This window comes from Danio rerio, chromosome 16 (assembly GCF_052040795.2).
Source record: "Danio rerio strain M-AB ecotype USA chromosome 16, GRCz13ab, whole genome shotgun sequence".
Lineage (NCBI taxonomy): Eukaryota > Metazoa > Chordata > Actinopteri > Cypriniformes > Danionidae > Danio > Danio rerio.
Genome location: NC_141036.1, coordinates 41,211,224 through 41,234,449, shown reverse-complemented (window position 1 = coordinate 41,234,449; position 23,226 = coordinate 41,211,224). Strand labels below are relative to the sequence as shown.

Below are 23,226 nucleotides of genomic sequence, written 5' to 3'. Positions count from 1 at the left end.
CAAGCAGTTTTGTCCATGAACAAAAGGAAACCGGCGCGCGAGCAGAGATTCGCTCTCTCGTATTACAGCACTTCTTACTTATAAAACTGCACTTGCGACGTTTGTCAGTGAAATCATGTTGCGTGCACTCAAAGCGAACTTCCGCAAACACAGCGATGATGTCACATTTGCCGCGCGCACTGGGTTTAATATCAGAAAGCTGATTGGCTATTGAAAGTTGACCTTTTTGTAGTTGTAATGCAAATTACAATTGGACTAGTGAAATAAAGAACTACAACACCCCAAAAACCTAGCAATAACAACAAAAATAAAGACCTGTGCAAAAATATTTAAGACCTAGAACAGCAAATTTAAGACTTTTTAAAGCCATAAATTTCGATTTTTTTATTTTAAGACTTTAACACTTTTTAAGACCCCGCGGGGACCCTGTGTCAGGTGTTTTATCATATTTGACGTGTTGCCAGTCTTGGTCGCGATAACTTTACAGATATTGCATCGTGCGCTGTTGCCGTCAATCTTTGCATAATGTAGCCATACTTTTGATTACTTAAACATCCTTTGCATTAAATGTATGCTATGCTCTAAAGTGTAGTAGTGTACGCATTACAGCCTCACATTTGACAAGCTCTGAGTGAGTGCGCGTGACCGTCGTAAACTACTGATTTTCAAGACAGCCTCGCTGCAGTCAATCACCAGCATTTGACCCGGTCACGTTAAGGATGGCTCAGATTTTCTAGCTCACTGACGTTGACAAGATTATACCCTTGAGTATCGAAATTTGGTACCGAACGCAAAAGAATTTTTCGATACTCGATAGTAGCAAGACGATTCGGTCGATACCCAGCCCTAATTGCAAGGTATTCACACACAAAGTAGGCCTACCTGAAACTTTGAATTAGAAAAAGCTTAATAATACATTGGACAGATCATCAACACACTGATTTCTCCTCTTTGTGCTGCTCAGTTTTTGAAAGTGTCCGATTGAGTTTCTTCTTCTGAGGGGAATACTTTAAGTGCTGCCAATAGTTAGTAAAGCCTGGCTTATTGTGGTCAAAGTAGTTGATTATATTAATAAAAGTGAAACTGACAGGAGCAGTATGGATTGTCATTCACTGAACTTGTCATTAACTAAACATGATGTAGCCTAATATAGGCTATTCTGAAACTGTGAATATTTTGCTGTCATTTTAATTATATTAAGACTTTATTCAACAGACCACTTTGTGTTTTGGCGCTGAAGCATATAAGTGGACCTTGTTTTAAACTTTCTCCGTCTCACTCAAAAAAGGAAACATAAGCTGGACCACAACATATATCAATGTCATAATGAATGCTCAAATAATGTAGCCTATAGTTTATAGCAAGCATCATGTTTAGTTAGATTGTGTGTTTGTCATATACAGTCAGCCTATAGGTCTGTTATTTTTACTAAAGAAGATTTACAGATGTTACTACTTCAATGTGTTCCTTGTGCCGCCATTCATACCGCGGCGATGGCGTTACTTGATGCGCCAGCAGCATTTGACCGCTGGGTGGCACTTTAACCACAGATATTCAGCTTTGCCTTTTCACAATGCTAAACAGACTGTTCTGTAGGCGTAGCTTACTGTGTGTGATGTGATGTGTTCAATTAAAATATAATTTTAATTGAGTTTTTCTGGTAATAGACATGCTCTTACACTATACTATGCTGTAGAAAAGATACATGGTGAGAAGTCAAAAAGCAAATATAAGAATTAAGTTATTAGCCTTCAGTGCCCGATTAAATTGCGTTGGGGTGAAAATAATGTTTTGATTTCTTTGACTATCATGGCAATGTTATTATCTCAAATCCTAAACATGCGCATATGAAAAACAGCAAAATAATATAGATTATCCTGCCGGTAGAGCACATCACCTCACAGTTGTGAACATGCGATCACCTCAACTTACATTTAAAATTTGTTTACCTGGTTTATTGTAAACTTTTTAAGTGCAAAGAGGATTCGTTTTGGAAAATACAATTGAAGAAATGAAAGACAACTAAAGTGAAAGCACAAACATTCAGTATAAATAAGTAGTCTTAAATAAATAAATAAATAAATATATATATAAATAAATAAATAAAGCAGTCTTTTAGTCTAAATATAGAGAGATGAAGTTTGCTATTTTGATAGGACTAAGACAAGATATTTTCATTTATGTTTTTAATTTACGTTTTTATTTACATTTTCGTTGTTGATTATATTTTACTATCTCATTTTATGTTTCAGTACATAATAATAAACGAATAATGAAAATAAATAAATAATGAAAATAGGACATAAATTAAGTCTGGCAGGTTTATTTTTAATAATTTAGTTTCAGTTCCGTTTTTTTGTTTCAAAACGTCAATGTTCTGCTTTAAAGTATAACTGTTTTGTTTTGTTTTTTTACTTAATGGCTCAGTAAGTTTTGTATTTTAATTTCATATTCAGTCACCTTGCATATGTGTGTGAAATATAATGCCGCATAACCGCGGAAAAAGAAGAAAAGGCTGTCAGTTAAAGCTAATCAAAATTAGCTATATTAAAATACAGCATTTATGTTAATACAGGCAGAGTGTGAACAAACTCAAGGCTAAGATATGCGCTTGCTTTTTAATGCATTTAAAATATAAATAAATGTTTTTTTTTTTCTTTTTTTGTATGGTAAAGGACAATGCACATTATGTTATTGATGTAAACTTAGGCTAAAACTTACCATTGATAAACGTGACCTACCTCAAGCAGATCACTTAAAGTGTAATAAAAATAATGTTGCCGCAGGACATAAACGAAGTCCCGCAAGTTTATTTTTAATAATTTAGTTTCAGTACTATTAATTTTTTTTTCTCAAAACATCAATAGCACCTTCAATAATCTAAACATTAAAGATGGACCGCAAGATGTGTTGAGTGGCTATATGTGGTGAAGAACGATGGCAAAGCTAAGTGTGATTATTGTAATAAACTAATAAGTTATAAAGCAGAGAGTCCCGACCAACAGGACTAAGCATATGCGGTTGGCTCATTCTTCACGAATATAGAATTAAAATAATGGCGCGTTAGGTTCATTGTGCATCCCGCAGGTGAAACCAACAAGGGTTGTGCATTTTAGTTTAACTTTTTTGAGCGTTATAAGCAGCTCGGTGTTAGTTTTTAATTTAATATATATTGAGCCGAAACTAAGCAGCGCATTCTCTCCGCCTCCTCGTTTATAACCAGCGGGACACGCCACTGAAGCAGGAGAGACACTCCGTCGTTCATAATCTTAGCTGATGTGTCGGAGTCGAAAGAATATATCAAAGAGGAATGTTCTTTTAACAGTCCCGATATGTTTAATCTTTTTTCCCCTGTCATTTCTCTTCAGCAAATTATATTTTTAAAGCTGCTTGATTCTTTTAAAACCGAAAGCAGAGCCCGTCAATTGGTGTTTTTTTCATAAGATACTCCTTTATTAATGTTTTATTTTATGAGTGTCTTTAATGTGCTTTTTAATAGTTTTATTTTATTCAAAGCAGCACCTAAAAGCGAATTTATCCTCAAATCGTGGCATGACAGCGATGTCATGTCGCATATATTGCCTTTTTTTCTGATCTTTTTGCATAAAGGTTTTAATCAAAAGACAGGTAATTTAATTACTTTCGATGTGCTAAAATATTTGTTAAATAAATGTTATTTTAAAAAAGGCATATGCAATGTGCTCTGACAGGTAAAATCAGATTCTTTCTCTCTTTTAAGTTCAAAGCAAATTTGAATGCCAAAGGATTTTAGATGCATATTCAAGACTATATGTAGTATATTAACATCAACAAATTAATAAAATAAGTAGCAAATGAGAAATAAATGACAGACAAGTTGGTAAAAACAGACATTATCTCTAAAAGTTATCAGAATTGCAAGATTAAAACAGCTGAATATAGGCCTAAAATAAATCTAGAAAGCTTGCGCACTGATATTTATTCTTTTTTTTTTCCGAATAACGAACAATTTCAACCGCGGGGAGATACCGACAGCTTGATTTGCAGTATTTTCTAACATGTTAGAAGCGGGCAGCGGACATCAGCCAGCCGTAGAGACGGGCCGGCACAAAAAAAACATGGCTGCCGGTGGGGAAGCGGCTGTGCCCTCAGCAGCTGATTGAGACGGAGCTGCATATCCTAACTAAGCGCACTAAATACTCCGAGACAGGCACGTGCACATAGGGCTCAACCTGTGCAGTGCACATGCCCTTTTTAGTGCCCTTCCAAAATGATCAAAAGTGCCCCCGCGACGCGGCACACCCTCGGTCCCGCTCTTCAAAAAATTTATCCTGCACATGCCACGGGCCTGCTCCGAGATCCAGGAGAAATTCTACCCGATAATCCAACACATACAAAACAATTTGAGTCCCTGTCGAACAGAACCCATCTTACTGGGGGAGTGTGTGTGCTGCTGTGTGTTCAACCACCCGCTCCTGTCTCCAACACACAAGCTGGAACTCTTTATGTGGACCTACTTTTAATAATAGGCTACTATTATTACCTTTATACTGTTTTATGTTATCAAAAATCTATTTTTATTTTTATTATTATATTTTTATTTTTTTATTCTATTTTTATTTTTATTAATCATTTTTTTTATTATATGTTATTTTCATATTTGTTTGCACTACTGCCCTTTTTGCACTGTCTTGTTTGTGAGACGCGCACTGCTTTGGCAAAACGAATGTACAGTTACTTGTCATACCAATAAAGCACCTCAAATGTGAAAATGTGAAAATAGCCTAGGCAACAAATAACAAATAGTAGTCTAATAATAACAAAAAAGGCCCTTTTCATTTTCATACAATAGGCCTATGTGTGGGTTTTGACAATATGTGTTTAATTAAGCTATAAAGATTTGCCTATCAGATGAAATGCATAGTAAAATATGAAATAAATGTCTCTTTTGCTGAATATTTAATTAATCTATATATTTAATATTTAAAAAATCAACTCCTTTTTGCCCAGAGAAAGAGGCGCGCGGCACTAGCGGACATGGGGCGCTTTCCCAAAAAAAGACGTAGGCTACAGTAACTTGCGGCTGAACTATGCACAGTTTGGGAAAAAAAAGGATATAGTGATGCATGTTTCCCAAAACCCCTAGTTTCTCTGTCGCAGATCCATCATTTGAATCACAATATAAGTAAAACGCACAAAATGATAAAGCACACCATCATCACGAGGGCAATTAAATAAAGACAACCTAAACATATTTTTAATTGTTTATTTATGTAATGTGAGTTTTTATAACTTTGTTCTTTAAATTATTTCAATATAACTTAGGCTATTCTATCGTGATGACACCATAAAAGGCCTTCAATGCACTGATATAGGTAATAGGGATAAAATAAAAAGCCGATTTCACTATTGACCCTGTTTTTATTCATTGACGGCTTCCCAACGCCGCAATTCTGTTGCGCGAAAAAAAGCTGCTGCAAATAAGCAAATTTATGACAATACACATTTAATAGTTTCATGAAAGTAGTAGCTGGTGTGCTTCATCTGCGTGATTCTGATTTGACATTCTTCCGCTAAACTTGCTCTGTGTTGAGGTGTAAATGGGCTATGCTCTTTGCTATTGAGGCTAACACATCAAGGTGTAAATGAGCTATAGTTCTCTTTGCAACTTTCAATTTTGAGGTGGGGGAAGTGGGAAGAGGCAATTCAAATGTACCATCTCTAAAAATAAAAAGGCCGCTTACGCGGCATTTGTGTTTAAAGATTATTACCTTATTTTTATTTTATTATTATTAATTTATTCATTCATTCGTTCGTTCATTTTCTTTTCGGTTTAGTCCCTTTATTAGTCTGTGATCGCCACAGCGGAATGAACCGTCAACTTATCCAGCATATATTTTACGCAGTGGATGGCAGGAGGGCCAGCTGGGGCTTCGGAACGGAGTGAAAGGAAAGGCGGAATTTGCCCCGAGTCTGGGAAAGATGGCTTGCCTTATTACACTAGTTTTTCTATCGCACACATGCGCCAAAATAAAAAAATAAATAATAAAGGGAAAGAAAACATCTAGCCTTGAGGTCTTTTTGCTTATAATCGCCCTTATGTTTCCGTTTTAAATGTAAGGCTGTTGCATAAAATAATACAATTTTAATTTATAAGTTACTTTGCTGCGTCCCCCTTGATGTTTCAATAACGCATAATAATCTACACACCATATTAAAGACACAGCAGACATAAAGGTTGTGTGTGAGAGCCCGAGCAAAAAAGAATCAGAAATGGATCACGCACGCACAAGAAAAAAGGCAATTATGCAACACATGACATGCATCGCTCTCAATTGACGGGCTCTGCTTTCTGTTTTAACATAATCAAGCAGCTTAAAAAATAATTTGATGAAGAGAAATGACAGGAAAAAAAGTAAAAAAATAAAAATAAAAAGATTAAACGTATCGGGACTGTTAAAAGAACATTCCTCTTTAATATATTCTTTCGACTCGGATACATCAGCTAAGATTATGAATGACGGAGTAGGCTATCTCTCCTGCTTGCTTCAGTAGCGTGTCCAGCTGGTTATGAACGAGGAGGCGGAGAGAATGCGCTGTTTAGTTTCGGCTTGATATATTTATATAAAAACTAACACCGAACTGCTTATAACGCTCAAAAAGTTAAACTAAAATGCACAACCCTTGTTGGTTGCACCCGCGGCATAAAAAACCTAACGCGCCATTATTTTAATTCTATAATCGTGAAGAATGAGCCATAAGATTGAGATCGTTGACGGTGCTCTCCAGCGGCAAGTTCCTGGCGAGTGAAAAAATTTGTATGCAGAAATAGGACAAGAGGAAAAACATTTTAAATTATATAACAAGCATCGTATTCTTTCAAATCCTCGCCCAGTTTTAGTACAAGTTGTGTTATTTATATTTGTGGCTGTGAAGTTTATTAATATATATATATATATAGGCTATATATATATATATATATATATATATATATATATATATATATATATATACCTGACCAGCGCTGACAGCAAACGCATAAAGGACAGAGTGAAAGAATTTCTACGGTCCACACGAACCTCTGTTAGCGCCCACCGACGTCTTCAGTATTAGAGACAACTTAAAAGAAAACATTCAGCTATTTTTGTATTTCTATTTGCTTTTTTTCCTCAGAATAAATATATCCTCTTAACCAACTGTATGACTGTTTTTTCCCGATTATACGCAAAAGAAATAGTTTTTAACGTGTTTTTCATGCTTTATTTCTAACACGTTTATGAATTATAAGTTTTAGCCTAAGGTTACCAGACAAAACAACAATAACAACATTATTATACATCATAGTAGCATGTAGACAATAAAACATAAAACAGGCAACATATCGACTCATGCGCACACATGAGGCCCGTTGCCAGCCTGGTGAAAGGGATGGTTCTTTTTTTTCAAGTGGACCTTTTTGCAGTTATACGCCTCAGTTTCCATTTAACTATGAGATTTAAATACTACATTTTTGTGACTTTTTTGCTGGATTAGCCAGTCAGATGTCATTATAACCACACTTTTTGATGTACTAAAATATTTCCTAAAAAGTGCAGTTAAAAAATTCAAACAAGAGAAATTTTTAAAATACAAATTTATTAAATCATATGTCATTAGAAAAATAGCAATCTGTTTTAAAGTTTTAAAGTAAAAAAAAAAATATATATATATATATATATATATATCATTTATTAGACAAAAAACACACTGGCCAAACCTTTGACAGCTTTTTCTTCTTTTTTCGCGGTTATGCGCGCATTAGCCTATATTTCATATGCATATGTAAGGTGACTGAAATTAAAATTAAAATACAAAACATACTGATCCATTAAGTAAAAAAACAAAACAACAATTTTACTTTAAAAAGAAGAACATTGACGTTAACATTATTTTATTATACTTTAAGTGATCTGATTGAGGTAGGTCACGTTTATCAATAGTAAATTTTAACCTAAGTTTATATTAATAACATACAGTGCATTGTTCTTTACCATACAAAATAAAAAATAATAAAAGAAACATTATACACCATAGTCGCCTGTAGCCTAAAAAGGCCGCAAATCTTTTTAAATGCATTAAAAGGCAAGCGCATATCTAAGCCTTGAGTTTGTTCACACTCTGCCTGTATTAACTTACATGCTGTATTTTAATATAGCTAATTTTGATGAATTAGCTCTAACCTTTGACAGTTTTTTTTTCTTTCCGCGGTTATGCGCGCATTATATTTCAAATGCATATGCAAGGTGACTGAAATTGAAATTAAAATACGAAACATACTGGGCCATTAAGTAAAAAAACAAAACAACAGTTATACTTTAAAGAGAACTTTAAAGAGAACATTGTTGTTTTGAAACAAAAAAATAACTGAAAATTATTAAAAGTAAACCTGCTAGATATGTCCTGCGGCAAAATTATTTTATGAAGCAGTATTCAACTTAAGCTCTTTAGACCATGCGCCTGACCGTTTCTTAGTGTTTCACCACATGTCCTTAAATACATAAGGCCTATTTTTATTATTTTTCATTATTCGTTTATTATTATGTACAATAATTGTGACATAAAATTAAATAGTAAAATATAATCAACAACGAAAATGTAAATAAAAAGGTAAATTAAAACATAAATGAAAAGGTCTTGTGTTAGTCCTACCAAAATAGCAAACACTGAAAATCTCTTTACATTTAGGCTAAAAGACTGCTTTAATTTTTTAATTTAGGCATACTTAGAATATTTGTACTAAATGTTTGTGCTTTCATTTTAGTTGTCTTTTACTTCTTCAATTCTATTTTTCAAAAAGAATCCTCTTTGCACTTAAAAGTTTAGAATAACAATAAATCGTGTTAACAAATTTTAAATGATTAATAAAGGAATTATAAGGCTTTGACTTATTGTTTAATCTCATTTACAAGCACAAAAGCATATTTAAGGCTGCTGTGTGGGCTATTTCTGTCGGTTCGCATCCCATCCCTTTGCGCCCCCTGGCGGCTCATTCACAAACTGCGGTCATACACTAAAAACAAAGCGGCTCCTATTTCAAACGGCGGCGGTATATGACGCGGCGGTAATAGTCACTTTGAACTCTCACCTACTGTATCATTTGAGTTTATCACCAGAGCTATAGAAACTGTATTATGCTTAGAAAAAAAAACAGCACAGTATCAGATCTGTATTAATCAATGCTCAGAATTTTTGGTATCGAGATCGGATCGGTTCCAAAAAAAATGGTATCGGTGCATCCCTAGAAAAAAATAAAGGTACACAAACTGCCATGATGTTTCAAGGGGTTAAAAGAGAACATGGTTGTATTTTTGAGTGCAATATGTACACTTTAGGTTTTGGTTTTAAGATACTAATGTGGAGCTTTACATACAAACACAAACTTTGAAAAGCCCCAGCTTTAGCACAATTACTGAGAGTGTATTAGCATTTCATCATCATCATCATCAAAAAAAGAAGAAAAAAGAACATACCTGAAAACTTGCGTAACAAACATCCACCACAGATGTTGGCCAGTTTTAGAAACAATTTCACAAGTATATCTGAAAGCTTGAACAGTTCAATTATATTAATACTAGGGATGCTCAATATAATCGATTAACCGTTAACCAAAAGGGTGCGTTTGTAACCGATTAATGCTATCAGTTAAACCATGAAACATATTATTTGATATATTTTTAGTTTGGCTGCATAAGGGGCCGATTGAATGCGCCTTTGCGTTAAGAGGGGCATCTTTTGCTCGCGGCTCATCCCAGAGCAGCAGTTTGTGTTGTCAAGACAACTACAGAGAAGTTTTAAAGAGCATGGTTTCCGCTACATTCATTCTTCCATGGCGGGGACCAAAATGCATCCCGCCACGGCTACATTATCCATTCAAAACATTCAGTTATTGTTGTTGTTTTTAATAGCGGATTATAATCGCATCAAAATGTATTAAAAGGTAAGTGGATTATAACGCAAACTTTTCTGTAACCGTATAGTCTGTTTAACCCTTTGGCGTTACGTGCTGACTGACTGACAGGTGCGCGATGCGTGAGGCCAGAAAACACGAATAGCTTTCAGTTAAGATGAACACAGTTTCTATAGTTCTACTTTATTTAAAGATAAAGGAATATGGCTCTGCATATAATCACTCTATCTTGCTAGAGTTTATAGCCGTTTCGCTTTACTTCAGGACGCATTATTGCCGCTCTGAAGGTCTAATCGCTGTTTTAAGTTATCCAGAGCTGGATGAATATACAAATCTTGAATATCAATTTATTATATATTATTAAATATTACAATTGTAACAACACAGACACAATCGATACCCTGCTGATTCAGTCGTTTCATGAGAAGAAGCGCGGTCCTCTCTTCTTTTTTCCTTGTCAACATAAAGGCAGTGAGGTGCGCCTTGTTTTCGGCCCCTTGTTTAACTGCAAGGCATACTTAACTTGCGGGACGACAACGTATAACCCGTGCCTACAGACACATTTGCCAAAGAAGCAAAATGGAAGAAGAATATTGCTGTTTAACAGACGTGTTGATGCCAAACTAGCGCTGATGTTGACCTGGATCTGCATCATAAACACAACAAATAGGCTTTACCTTTTATTTTATAGCTTATAAAGCATGTATGCACAATAATGTAACATCATATTTAAACAACAAAACTGTTTACAAAAAGTCAACCTATGCGCACGTGTTGTTGTCTTTTCATCACGCAGCGCGCGCACTTGAACTGCCAGAAAGAGAGAGAGGAAACCATATCAGGACATATTCTTTAAAATAATGATTTCTATTAAAATGTAAAAAGGTTTTGTGATTATAATAATGACAGCGGGGCATTAAATAAATGCATATTTTCCGTGGAGCTGGCGATTTGAGAAAGTCTGCGATTTTATTTGACAGAAGAAAAAAAAAACATGATTGGCGAAAAAAAAACAGCCTATGCCGGTTATTAAAAAGAATCAGTCAGTATTTTTGTTTTGTAATATAAATTAATTATTGAAGTGAAAATAATTTAGGACAGTCCTATTTATTTTATTCATTTTATTTAGTTCTTCTCTTATTCTGTTCTTCTGTGCTAAACACTGCAAGTGCGTAAAGATGCTCTGTTGTTTTGTTCTATTATTAATATGCTAGCACAGTGGTTCTCAAACATTTTTCATCAAGTACCACCTCGGAAAAAAATTGTCTTTGCAAGTACCACCATAATGAGCAGTTTTGAAATACAGTAGCGTATTAGGTCTAGTAAAGCAGCTTAAGCTCTGTACAGTTTAAAAAAGAAATAACTCCTGGTTTGTTAGCACCTGGAAATGTTGCCTAGACCTCATAAATATAGGCTTTATGTCATCATATTCGTATATAAATCATTTTTGATAATTTCTTTAAATATATGAAGCATGTACATATTACATATTTGATTCATCCGCGTACCACTAGAAAGAAGCCTGCGTACCACTAGTGGTACACGTACCACAGTTTGAGAACCACTGTGCTAGCATATAAAAATAAATTAGTATTTTAAAATGCATTATTTAATGTGTCAGACACAAAATAGACACGTCAATTTGTTAAATATAAAATTAATTGTAATCTGACCAGTTAACCGTTAATAACCGATTAATGAGCGACGGTTGTCGGTTAGCAAAATTAACCGAAATGAGCATCCCTAATTAATACATTATAATTTTGGAACAAATACAGAAATACAAAATAACAGGGCATGGAACTTTAATCATACCTCTGAATGGGGGAAATTTTCTTGCACATTTAACTGCTGTCTTCCAAGTCCAGCCATAGTGAGATGTACTTCTGCCTCTCCTTTTGGTGTTTTTTCATGCTGTTTGTCCAGCAGGTAAAAATACATTAATAAGCTTTTACATTGCCCCTTATATGGTGCAAAACAGCTTTTCCCTCTACGCTCCTCTCAGAAAAACCCAGGAAATGACCTACAAATATTTTCTCATTAGTGTAGGAACAATTTGTATTAGAGAAAAAAACACATTAGATTCTTCTACACATACAGTCATCCACTGAATCTCACACCTCATTTCTTGCTGAACTGACTGGCTCTGGAAACTTGATGTTGTCCTCTCTCTCTGTGTTGAACTAATCTCTCTTAGTTGGTTTGTGTTCTCTGGTGATCTTAGGGTGTTGGTGAGCCTCGACACCAGGCTTTGAGCAGCAGATATTATTTCTCCAAATGGAACCTGATAAACATTAACATAAAATTAAGCTGTAAGTCATGCAGAATTATGATTGACAATGGTTAAAGAGGGTAGACAGACAGACAGACAGACAGACAGACAGACAGATAGATAGATAGATAGATAGATAGATAGATAGACAGACAGACAGACAGAACGATGGATGGATGGATGGATGGATGGATGGACAGATTTTATTTAGGTTTTAATGCCATATCAGCAGCATTGGCTATATTCATGGCAAAAAACATGTACTAAATATACAATTTATAATCATATCATATCAGTTAGCATGATGACGCTCATTGCAGTTAGTAAACAATCTTAGCAAACATACATTTTAAAATAACAACAAAAAACATACAAGTAGCAAGCAACAACACTGAAAACAGTCATATACAATCTTTTAGTTAGATTAAAGATAAATATTGTAAAACACCTTTTCAAACAGCTCACTTCAAATATTTCCAGAATAAAAACATTCTCCAATATCATTTAAAAACACAATGTGTATTTTTACATGATATTAGAGAACGTTTTTATTCGGGAAATATTTTAAACATATTAAAATGTTTTATCGGTAAAATATTTTTACACAAGTCACCAATAGGTATTTCTTCCGCTTTTCATAAATATGCGAGTGTAAGCCATGAGTGTCTGATGCTACATCTTGTATGAACAACCTGGTCATGTCTATTTTCAAAATGGTAATTATTCCTTTCATTAATTAATGGATTCACTTCATACCATGTGTTTTTCCTACATTCATCCCATTCCATCTGCCATTTCTCATTAACATACAGATTTAAAACAGGTTTAACATCAGACACAGGAAGTTTACGTTCTGTTATCTCCAACTTCTATCTTCCTTTATCATGCTTTATCTGCACGCTCATTTCCAACTCATCCCATATGACCAGCCTGGTATCCAGCAGAAAATAATATCAAAGTCTTTAGTCTTTAAAAGGTCCACTTTTTCTATTATGCTAAAAATCTTAGTATGATCAGTTTTCATAGATTCAAGTGCTTGTAAGCAGGACATAATCTGAGCTAATTAAAAACAGACAGACAGATAGATATTGGGCATTTTTCTAATACTAAGAAACGAGTCTTATGTTGAGCAGGTAGATTTGAGGGAATAGTCACTATATGAGACAAAATATACTTTTTTGGCTATTTGCTCAAATTATTTAAGTTAGGTTACTCTACTTTAGATAAGAATTCTCTTCATAAAGACTTTGTAAATTGCTATAAATATATAAAAACGTCATTTCTGCTTAGTAATGTGGATTGCTAACTTAAAGATAATATAAAAACGTATATCTGAACATATAATCTTCTCTCATAAATCAATGAGGAGCTTATTTATTCAGCTTTCAGATGAAATACGAGTGTTTAAATGACTGCCCCTCATGATTTACGCCCATGGGTCCGGGTCACTTATTTAACCAATTGCTAATCTGCACAGACTTTATTACATTATTCAATATATTTTCCCACTCATTCGGTGATAATAAGATAAATTAACGTAGATCTCAAGTTTTTTAAACAATTGATGGATTTGATTCAGTGTCATAAAAATAAGCAAAAACCCTCAAATATTTAACTTGCCTTTTGCTGATATCTTCTTTATAATAGATCAATAGTCTATCTGGCTTTCAAAAACACTTAATCAACAGATGCCATGTTATAGTTAAACACCGTTAAGTGATTCACTGAGAAGTTCTGCGCTCGCTGCCTGTCAAGTTCACTTACGTTATGCTAACTTAGCTTGCTATCCTCGGCCCGATCTTAATTTTGATTCTGTAAAATGTCTAAGAAACACAGCGAAAATGGACCTCATTGAGTCTCAACCTTTATTACAGCTCATGGAGGACAGTTCTCAAAGAGGGATTAACAAAAGTCTTACCTGAGACGGTGTGTGGGAGCTGCCCAGACATTTTGTTCGGGGGGCTTCCTTCAGTCAGGATTCAGGATCTCATCACGCAAGCGCACTGTTGTGATCGATGACTCTGGCTCGTTTATTAATGCCTGTGACCGCGGTGATGTATTTTGACAGTGGACTGTCGCTGTTTGATTCGTACTCTTCGTGTCCGTGGTGAAACTATTTCGTGTCTGTAAAGTAACGTCACAAGTTATGTTCCGTTTTCCTTTGCGGTTTCATAATTGCAGATGCGTGAATTTTATAATTATAACAGAAATTTTATTCCATAGGTTAGCAACTTCACGTACTGCCGCCAAGACATCCTCGTTTCCATGACAACTAACATTAGACTCCGGAGCTCTCGATTTCTTAGCAGCAGACTTCTGGACAAGAGTCAACGCATCGTGATTCCGTATTACATTGTAAATTCAGTGCAGAGCTAAAGGCCGATGCAGAGTCCTCAAATTAATCAGCCGTGTTGGACCCGTCAAACATCAATCATGCCAGGCCTTGCGTGATTAACTTTATTCTTCCCTCTTTTCCCCATGCAGAGATGGCAAAAGAGTTGTATAAGGTCCACGCGTATTTTATAATGTTATCACGAGCCCTAAACAGTAGGTTAATATGCCACTTCACCTTTTACACCCTGAAGAATAAACGCGAACACCTGTACCTACAGGACCCCCATCCCATCTTTGGTCTGGCCCTACGCTACGTCATAAATCGAACGCGCTCTGCACCGCGAGTGTCAGAATCCACCAGACGCCTGACAGAACAGACGTGTATTGAGGAACTTTTCATTTGATACTCAGACAAGGCGAAAACTCAGATAATTAACTGCAGTAAACTCATTTATACACCCTAGAGAGCGTTATTTACTGCTAATAAATGGAAAAAAGTATGTTACATGTTCCCGGTCCTTCCGGACAAAGAAGACCGCCATGTAGACAGAGGATAGGGCCTTCTCCTGGTTCTGGTACATTTGAATGTATTTTTAATGTTTGATTGATGTTGTTTAACCCTTGTGTTGCTGTTTCATACACACTGGGGTCATTTGGCCTCAACTTTCTCTCAGTTTCAGCAAATGGAGTGATTTTTTTAGTGACAAACTATTTTGACATATTTTGGGAAAAGGCTTTTGAATTAAAAAAAGTTTCAAAAAACTTAATTCGGGGCAAATTGGCTTTGTTTATGTTGTTGGCTGTTACGGGTTAAATGGCTTTATTTTTATACTGTCTGTTCAGGCATAACTAGAAGCTGTCTCAAATGAACATGCTGTTTTTATCTTTCAGTGGAAGCAAAATATGACCTGAAAGAAAATATTGGAGCTGGCTGCTACGGCAATGTCTATCGTGGTATCAGAAAAATGGACGGCAAACAGGTAAGTCTATTCACCCTAGTCCAGTTTAGAGGACATCAACTTTAGAGAAATCATGTTTGATTGCTCACTCATGTTTAATTCTACTTTTCATCCACAGTTTATCATCAAGTCGACTACTTCAGAAGTTGACAGCAATGTGGTAAGTCTGAAAACATCATGCGTGATTCATATTTGAAGCATCACAAAATACATTTAATAGATGAGTCTGTCTGCGGCTGTGGTTATACAAATATCTACTGATCATTTTGTGATTCACTGCTGTTTTCTGTTTATTTATGGTTATGATGGGAATTAATATGTGCTCTGCCGAGTTTTGATGCTGAAAATTTAACTCTGCAGTTTAACAGTGACTTTATATACATATAACAGAAAAAAGTAGTCACATGCCAATATTCAATAATTCAGTATATCATAATAATGAACATGCACAATAATGAATAATTATTATTTACACTTTTAGAGTGTCTTTTAAGATTATTTTATTCTGCAACATGTTGAACCCTTATTAAGCCATTTATTTTCAAACATGATGCTTTTCTCATGTTAATCTGGGCTACGACTTTGGGAATTCAGAGACTGTTTGTCTTTGGTTCGTTAACTCTGTGCAGTAAAGTCCTCTCGTTAACATCAGTTAATTTATCTAAAGTAGTTTAGTTTATACTTTATTATAGTGTTACCTATTATTGTACTTTATAATCTTTTTTTACATGTATTTAATAAGCAATACACTAGGTATTGTTGTAATCATACCTGATAAAGTAATCTGTTTCACAGCTCAGCTTAATATCTTGATAAAATCAAAGCTTCCGCAATTCATCACATTAAAATCTAATACCGTCTGAAGCCGAATTACCAGATTTTTACATCACAATTGACAAAACCAGTGCAGATAATAAACATCAAGCTCCCATAATGCATTTCAAAAGCATAAATAAACACACAGAAAAAAAACATGAATCACAAAATACGGAAAGCTGCTGATTTACAGATTTTCTTTTACAGTTATATTGAAAAACAGGATTACATGTTGTTGATATGCAGCTAATGTGCACTTTATCTTCAGCCTGGATATCCGTTACCCATACCAATCGAAGTGGCCATGATGACAATTGTGAGAGATCCCCCCAGCCCGCTGCTCATCAAGCTCCAGGAATGGTTTTTAGTTAAAGTGGAGAAATTGCCAAGAGGAGTAAGTGTATTTATACAGCACATTTCATGCACAATGCGCTGCAGGAGGGTTTGTCTCGTTTCTTATTGTCGTTTTAATTTTGTAAATTCAAATTCCTAAATCAAGAAGCATTTCTGGACATGTAAATAACTTTGTCTTGTTTTCAGAAAAGCTTGTGGGTTAATGATATGCCGGTGCGGTAAGCAAAATAAACTCATTTCTACTTTAAAATCTATCCTGAATGTAACTGGAAGCCAGTGTAAAGACTAGGCATGGGCCAATAACTGTTTTTAAGGTATGGAAAAGTCGAGGTTTTAAAACTGCCAAATTTTCTGTAATACCGTTGTGTGAGATATATTATTTACAGTTTTTTTAGGACAACGGTATCTCCAGCTGAATAAATATCCAAAAATGCTGTTTTAAATAGTAAAGAAATCAGTGTTTTTGAAACAAATGAGGGCCGCAGAAGTCAATTAATCTTTTGAATTATTTAGCCTGACATGTTTACTGCCAAAAAAATATTATAAATCTATTACAAAATAAAATATATTGTTTTCAGAGGGGAACAAGTTTGTCTTTTACCCAGACATTCAAAAAGACTACATATTAGAGCAGTAATCACAATACCGTGAAACCGTGATATTTTGATCCAAGGTTATCATACCGCCACAATCTAATACCGGCCCATGCCTAGTAAAGACTGACCTGAGGACTGCTGTCGTGTGCTTTATTTTAACTCATTGCATCTGCTTACAGAAAGTGTGTAAGACAATAATGTTGGTGATGGAGTATCTCGGCCCGTGCAGAACACTGGAGGATTTCCTGCAGAAGCACCAACACCTGGAGGAGAGAGTCGCGCGTACGCTTATCCTGCAGATTGTCAAAGCAGCGCAGGAGTGCTTGAGGCGGAAAATTTGTCATCATGATATTCATGATTGTAATATCCTCGTCATCGACCGGCCTCTGCAAATCAAGCTAATTGATTTTGGCTGTGGGATGCACATCTGTCATGGTAAGTCAGATTATTTCAGGAGGAAGCCGAAAAACATTCATTAGTCTCTGAGACTCAGTTGAATGGGGCTTTAGCTGAACTGCTTGCTCAACACTAAACCTCTCTTTCTGACAGATCCAAAGAAATACCCACCAGACACAAGGATATCTCCAAAGAAGGCGGTTAAAAACACAGTGAAGCAGCTGTTTGGCATCATGCGGGAAATAGAAAAACAATGTTCCAGCATACCTGAAGGTAAGAAGATGACTGGGACTGACACTGTTCATCCCTCCTGTTGACTTATGGGTCAGAATTGACCCTGGCCACATTTTACCAGCAGAAAAACCCAAAACAATGTTTTTCTTTATCTTGAGGTTTGGTGACGGTTTCTAAAATGAGGCCAACATTAGGAAAATATATATTATATTTTCATGAAGACTGAACATTAGGGCACAACAGGAGTCATTCAGGTCAATATTGAGCTGTGTGTGTGTGTGTCCACCATTAACTAACTTTCTCTTTTAAAATGTTACAGAATTCATGGCATTTATGAATACCTGCATTACCCTTGGGGATGATGATCAGAGACTGCAAACAGTGCAGCAGATTCTGGATCAGCCATGGCTAAAAAACCAATAAAAATAAAGACTGTTCTAGATATGTGTAGTTTATGCTTTCCACCCTGAAAGAGGACCTGTTTTAGAGGAGATTTTGGAGCACGAGGGGTTCAGCATGACGCAGAGGCTTTCAGCAGCAGGAAATGGTTTCATTCTTCCATGTTTGATGTTTGTCATTTGTTGTTTTCCGCTTCTGCTTCCCAAATTCCTGCGAGGGTTGCAGTCAGAGCTGCATGTAAATGAGGGCCAGTTGAAGCCGCCATTAGAGTGACGTCAGCTTTCCTCCTCACCTGATTGGTTGGAGGGAGGAGGTGTCAATCTAGAGCTAATAGACCAATGGGGAGGCTTCAGCCGGCCCTCATTTGCATGCAGCTCTGACTGCGACACTTGCGGGAGGAAGTGCAGAATGTGGGAAGCAGAAGTTATGAAGAGCTTTGAGAATGGTGGTCTTAATATGCTGGATTTCCGTACATTAAATAATACTGTCAAAATTAAATGGGACAAAAAATATTCTCTAAAATCCAACATCAATCTGGAACTTTATTCCAAATTACATATTTTCTTAATTTGGATGGCTTAATTGTTATTACTCTGTAACTATAATGCTGATAAAATACCAGCTAAATTATCTCAATTTCATAAACAAAATTTCTTAATCGATTCAATACTCCCATCCCCCCTAAAGAATTTGCTGTCGTATTTGATGCCATACCATCTGGAGTTATTAGGTTAGTCCAAGGCATTCTCTATCCTTCTACTTCCCCCCTTGAGACGCTTCTACTACAAAGGTAGGAAAATATAGTTTCTCTGCAACTTCTTCAAACAAATCAGTACATTTACATTTAGCAGACTTACAAATGAGGACGAAAAAAGAAATTTACACAACTATAAGAGCAACAATGAATAAGTGCTTTAGGCAAGTTTCAGGTGTGTAAAGTGTACGAAGCAAAACATTAGTAAATTATTTATTTATTTTTTTGTAATACAGTTAGCGGTGGAGCCAGAGAGGCAATTGCAGATTAGGAAGAGAAGTGGAGACTAAATAGTTGAGTTTTTAGTGGTTTCTTGAAGACAGCGAGTGACTCTGCTGTTCTGATGCAGTTAGGGAGTTCATTCCACCAACTGGGCAGATTGAGCGCGAGAGTTCGGGAAAGTGATTTCTTCCCTCTTTGGGATGGAACCACGAGGCGACGTTTATTCACAGAACGCAAGTTTCTGGAGGGCACATAGATCTGCAGAAGTGAGAGCAGATAAGAAGGAGCGAAGCTAGAATTCGCTTTGTAAGCAAACATCAGAGCTTTGAATTTGATGCGAGCAGCAACTGGCAGCCAGTGCAAACGGATGAGCAGCGGAGTGACATGTGCTCTTTTAGGTTCATTAAAGACCACTCGTGCTGCTGCGTTCTGAAGCAGCTGAAGAGGCTTGATAGAGTTAGCTGGAAGCCCGGCTAGTAGAGAGTTGCAGTAGTCCAGTCTGGAGAGAACAAGAGCTTGAACAAGGAGTTGAGCTGCATGTTCAGATAGGAAGGGTCGGACCTTTCTGATGTTGTAGAGTGCGAATCTGCAAGATCGAGCAGTTCTAGAGATGTGGTCAGAGAAGTTTAGTTGGTCATCAATCGTTACTCCAAGGCTTTTCACTGTTTTGGAAACAGTAATGGTTGCCCCATCCATCTGCATTGAAAAGTTCTGATGTTATTTCCTAATGGAACTGTATCAGTTCCAAATGTGACTTTTTTTTATTTTATTGGAATTCTTTTGTTTCAGATATTGATTGAAGAAATCAAATATGGCTCATCCCAAATAGCTACTTAATTACAAATAAGATAATAGAAGTTTCATTTAGAACTATTCACCATACACACTCGGTCAATACTCTCTTATTAAGATATAAAAAAGATATTGATATTAATTGTTCATTTTGTAAGCAACACAAAAAAAAAAAGCCTAGTTCACTTATTTTGGCAATGCAGTTTTTCTAATTTGCTTTGAAACGATTTTTCTTTTTCTTATTAAGAATGTTGATAAAGATTTTTCCTTACTATGGGAAAATGTTTTGTTAATAATAAAACGGATGCTATACATAAAAAAATATATTTTTTTCTTAATCTTCTTATGTTATTAACAAAATTGTATATACATAAATGTACATTTTCAAACCAAAAACCCTTTTTAATATCTTGCTCACTGAAATGCAGCATTACTTTAAAACAATTTCTAACTCTTTTACAAAAAAATGCTTTAAAAACAACTGAAATGTGTCAATTATATAATCTTTTTCTTTAATATGTGATGTATATACCCCTACTGTTAATTTTTTTTGTTGTTTTCTTTTTTTAAAATGTTTTCTTTTTGTCTTTCCATTTTCTTTTTAATGTACTGTGATTGTATATTTTTACTTGTCTCATAATTTTTAAAAAATGTGGAAGCGGAAAACAGCATCATGTCAGAAAACAATGGAAGTATGAATTCCTGATGATCTGATTTGGTCACTGACCACATGTGTGCTGCTCTTCTATCATTTCTGTGAAACTGAGACTGTATGCAGAGCGGCCTGCGAACCCCATGGAGTGTGTTGAAGCTGTTTTCTGCTGATCAAACTGTAAACTATTGTCTTCAATAAACTGTATCTCTGACTCCTGCTCTTTGTTCATCACACCGGCTCCTTGCATTAACACAAGTCAAATCCTTCAGCGTAGTGATACGGCACTGTAATGCACTCAAAACATGCCTGAACTACTTTATCTGTGTGTTGATCTGACAATAAGTGTGAACACAACACAAAACAACACAGAGAAGATCTGTTTTACAGACTGCAGACTCAATTTAGCCTTTATAGAACAATATTGATGCGTCATGTAATGTTTAAAGCACATTGCCCTGCCATTTGTGTGACTATAATGTGAAATATAAGAGTGTGTTCACTGATATGAGTAATCCTACTATAATATCTACTGAACTAGCACCAGGGCTCTTTCAGTGTCTGACCAGCAAATGTTGAGCTTTAGCCAAAGAACAATGGTTAGAATGGAAATGTCTTCATTTCACAACAGTTTTTAACAACACTCAGAAAAGTTTTGTGGAAAACTAATGGAAACACACTTATGCTTCAGTTTGTGCTAGTGTTACATCTACACAGCACAGTACACTCAAATATAAGCTAATAAGTAAAATGAGCCAGCTAGTGTTCACTGAGTTAAAGAGACCCCTGGTGAAAATAAGTACATTGCAAGTATACTAACCAAAAGTTAACTTAATTTAAATATATTAAAAGTATTATTACCATACTTTTATATATGAAGAGTTCAGATGCAAAAACCTCTAAGCGCCATCTGAAATGTTCTTCTAAAACGACCATTTTTGTCAGCCTCCTATGTTTATGTTCAGTTATTTCCCTTTAAAGGCAATGTAAAAAATTATTCGTCACTATAAAAGTCAACTTACTGAGCCTACACACAGGAGTCGGAGAAAATTTTATTTATTTAGCATTTGATGTTAATATATTTAAGTATTATTTTAACTATGCATTGAACAATGAACTTATGTAAGAATGTGTCAAAGCACACTTTTAAAGCACAGTGTTAAATAAACAGTGTAAGTTTTCATTCATGCAATTCAGTTCATTACAGCCTTTAAAAAGTAATAAATGCATTAAAGCCCATTTAAAGCATTTGTTACTGTATAAGAGATGTTGTTGATGCTGACAATAAATATCTATATTTAACATAAATATATATATATATATATATATATATATATATATATATATATATATATATATATATATACTCAATTCGTCTTTATTTCTCTAGCGCTTTTACAATTTAAATTGTGTCAAAGCAGCTTCACATAGAAGATTATAGTGTTTGAAACAGTGTCAGTTCAATTTTCAGAGTTTAAGTTCAGTTCAGTGTGGTCTAATAATTATTACTGAGAGTCCAAACACTGAAGAGCAAATCCATCGATGCGCAGCTCTACAGATCCTGAACCATGCAAGCCAGTGGCGACAGCGGCAGGGAAAACCCTTCACCAATTGGGGAAAGGTCAGAATAAAAAAAACCTTAAGAGAAACGTGGCTCAGTTGGGCACAACCATTTCTCCACTGGCCAAACGTCTTGTGCAGAGCTGCAGTCAAGGCTCTGGAGAAGCTGGACCTCAGCGAAGGCTCGTCTGTCCCTGGAGCGTCGCAGAAATCAGTCTCATGCTCTCCACTCCTCTATGATCACCACAGCAGCTGCTCAGGAAACGGCCTGGTCCAGGATTATGGAAACCTTGGGATCATCTTGTCGCTGGTCTTGGATCGAATCAGTGGCGCTTCATAGTCTAAGGGTCTCGGGATGAGTATACCCAGGTGGAAATAGAGAATAAAGAGAATAATTAGCGTAGCTGCTGTTCATAGTGTTTATAAACGAGATGCAGAAACCTGTGTGGAAACCTACTAAGTGATGCCCTGAGTGTATGCTTTGCTAAACAGATAGGTATTTAATCTAGTTTTGAACTGAGAGATTGTGTCTGAGCCTCAGACATTATCAGGAAGGCTATTCCAGAGTTTAGGAGCCATAAAGGAGAAGGCTCGACCTCCTTTACTCGACTTTGCTATTCTAGGTACTACCAGAAGCCCTGACTTTTGAGATCTTAAAGAGCGAGTTGGATTGTAGCGAGACAGAAGGTTGTTTAGATAAAAAGGAGCTAGATTATTTAGAGCTTTATAGGTGAGAAGTAATAGTTTAAATTCAATATGAAACTTAACAGGCAGCCAGTGTAAGGAGGATAACTTTGGGGTGATAGGGGATCATATTTTCTAGATCTGGTAAGAACTCTAGCTGCTGCATTTTGTACTAGCTGAAGTTTATTAATAGAGGATGCTGGGCAGCCAGCAAACAGAGCATTACAGTAATCCAGCCTAAAATTATATATATATATATATATATATATATATATAT

General features: G+C 35.6%; 1 protein-coding gene and 1 long non-coding RNA gene across 8 annotated transcripts in view; one reads left to right on the top strand and one right to left on the bottom strand.

Annotated features, from left to right (window-relative positions):
* The window catches only part of LOC141378265 (serine/threonine-protein kinase pim-2-like), a 65,646-nt gene extending 44,727 nt beyond the window's left edge, over nucleotides 1–20,919 (top strand). For 3 of the 7 annotated variants that reach the window (XR_015511757.1, XR_015511756.1, XR_015511755.1), the window contains 7 exons: nucleotides 15,423–15,511; nucleotides 15,609–15,650; nucleotides 16,575–16,700; nucleotides 16,847–16,878; nucleotides 17,436–17,691; nucleotides 17,806–17,925; nucleotides 18,206–20,919. Coding sequence is in view for 3 of the 7 variants with exons in the window: in XM_087287462.1 (XP_087143588.1) it covers nucleotides 15,019–15,106; nucleotides 15,423–15,511; nucleotides 15,609–15,650; nucleotides 16,575–16,700; nucleotides 17,436–17,691; nucleotides 17,806–17,925; nucleotides 18,206–18,309 (825 nt within the window). In the remaining 4 variants the exon portion in view is untranslated. Of the gene's footprint in view, nucleotides 1–14,874; nucleotides 15,107–15,422; nucleotides 15,512–15,608; nucleotides 15,651–16,574; nucleotides 16,701–16,846; nucleotides 16,879–17,435; nucleotides 17,692–17,805; nucleotides 17,926–18,205 lie in introns of those variants that run through there. The other 4 variants (XR_015511754.1, XM_087287462.1, XM_087287464.1 and 1 more) reach the window with 4 other exon arrangements.
* LOC147833409 (uncharacterized) lies at nucleotides 11,741–14,202 on the bottom strand. Its single transcript, XR_015511798.1, has 3 exons — nucleotides 14,116–14,202; nucleotides 12,046–12,209; nucleotides 11,741–11,839 (listed from the first exon to the last, which is right to left on the bottom strand). It is a non-coding gene; the product is annotated as an uncharacterized LOC147833409 (long non-coding RNA).
* Nucleotides 20,920–23,226: the final 2,307 nt, after the last annotated feature.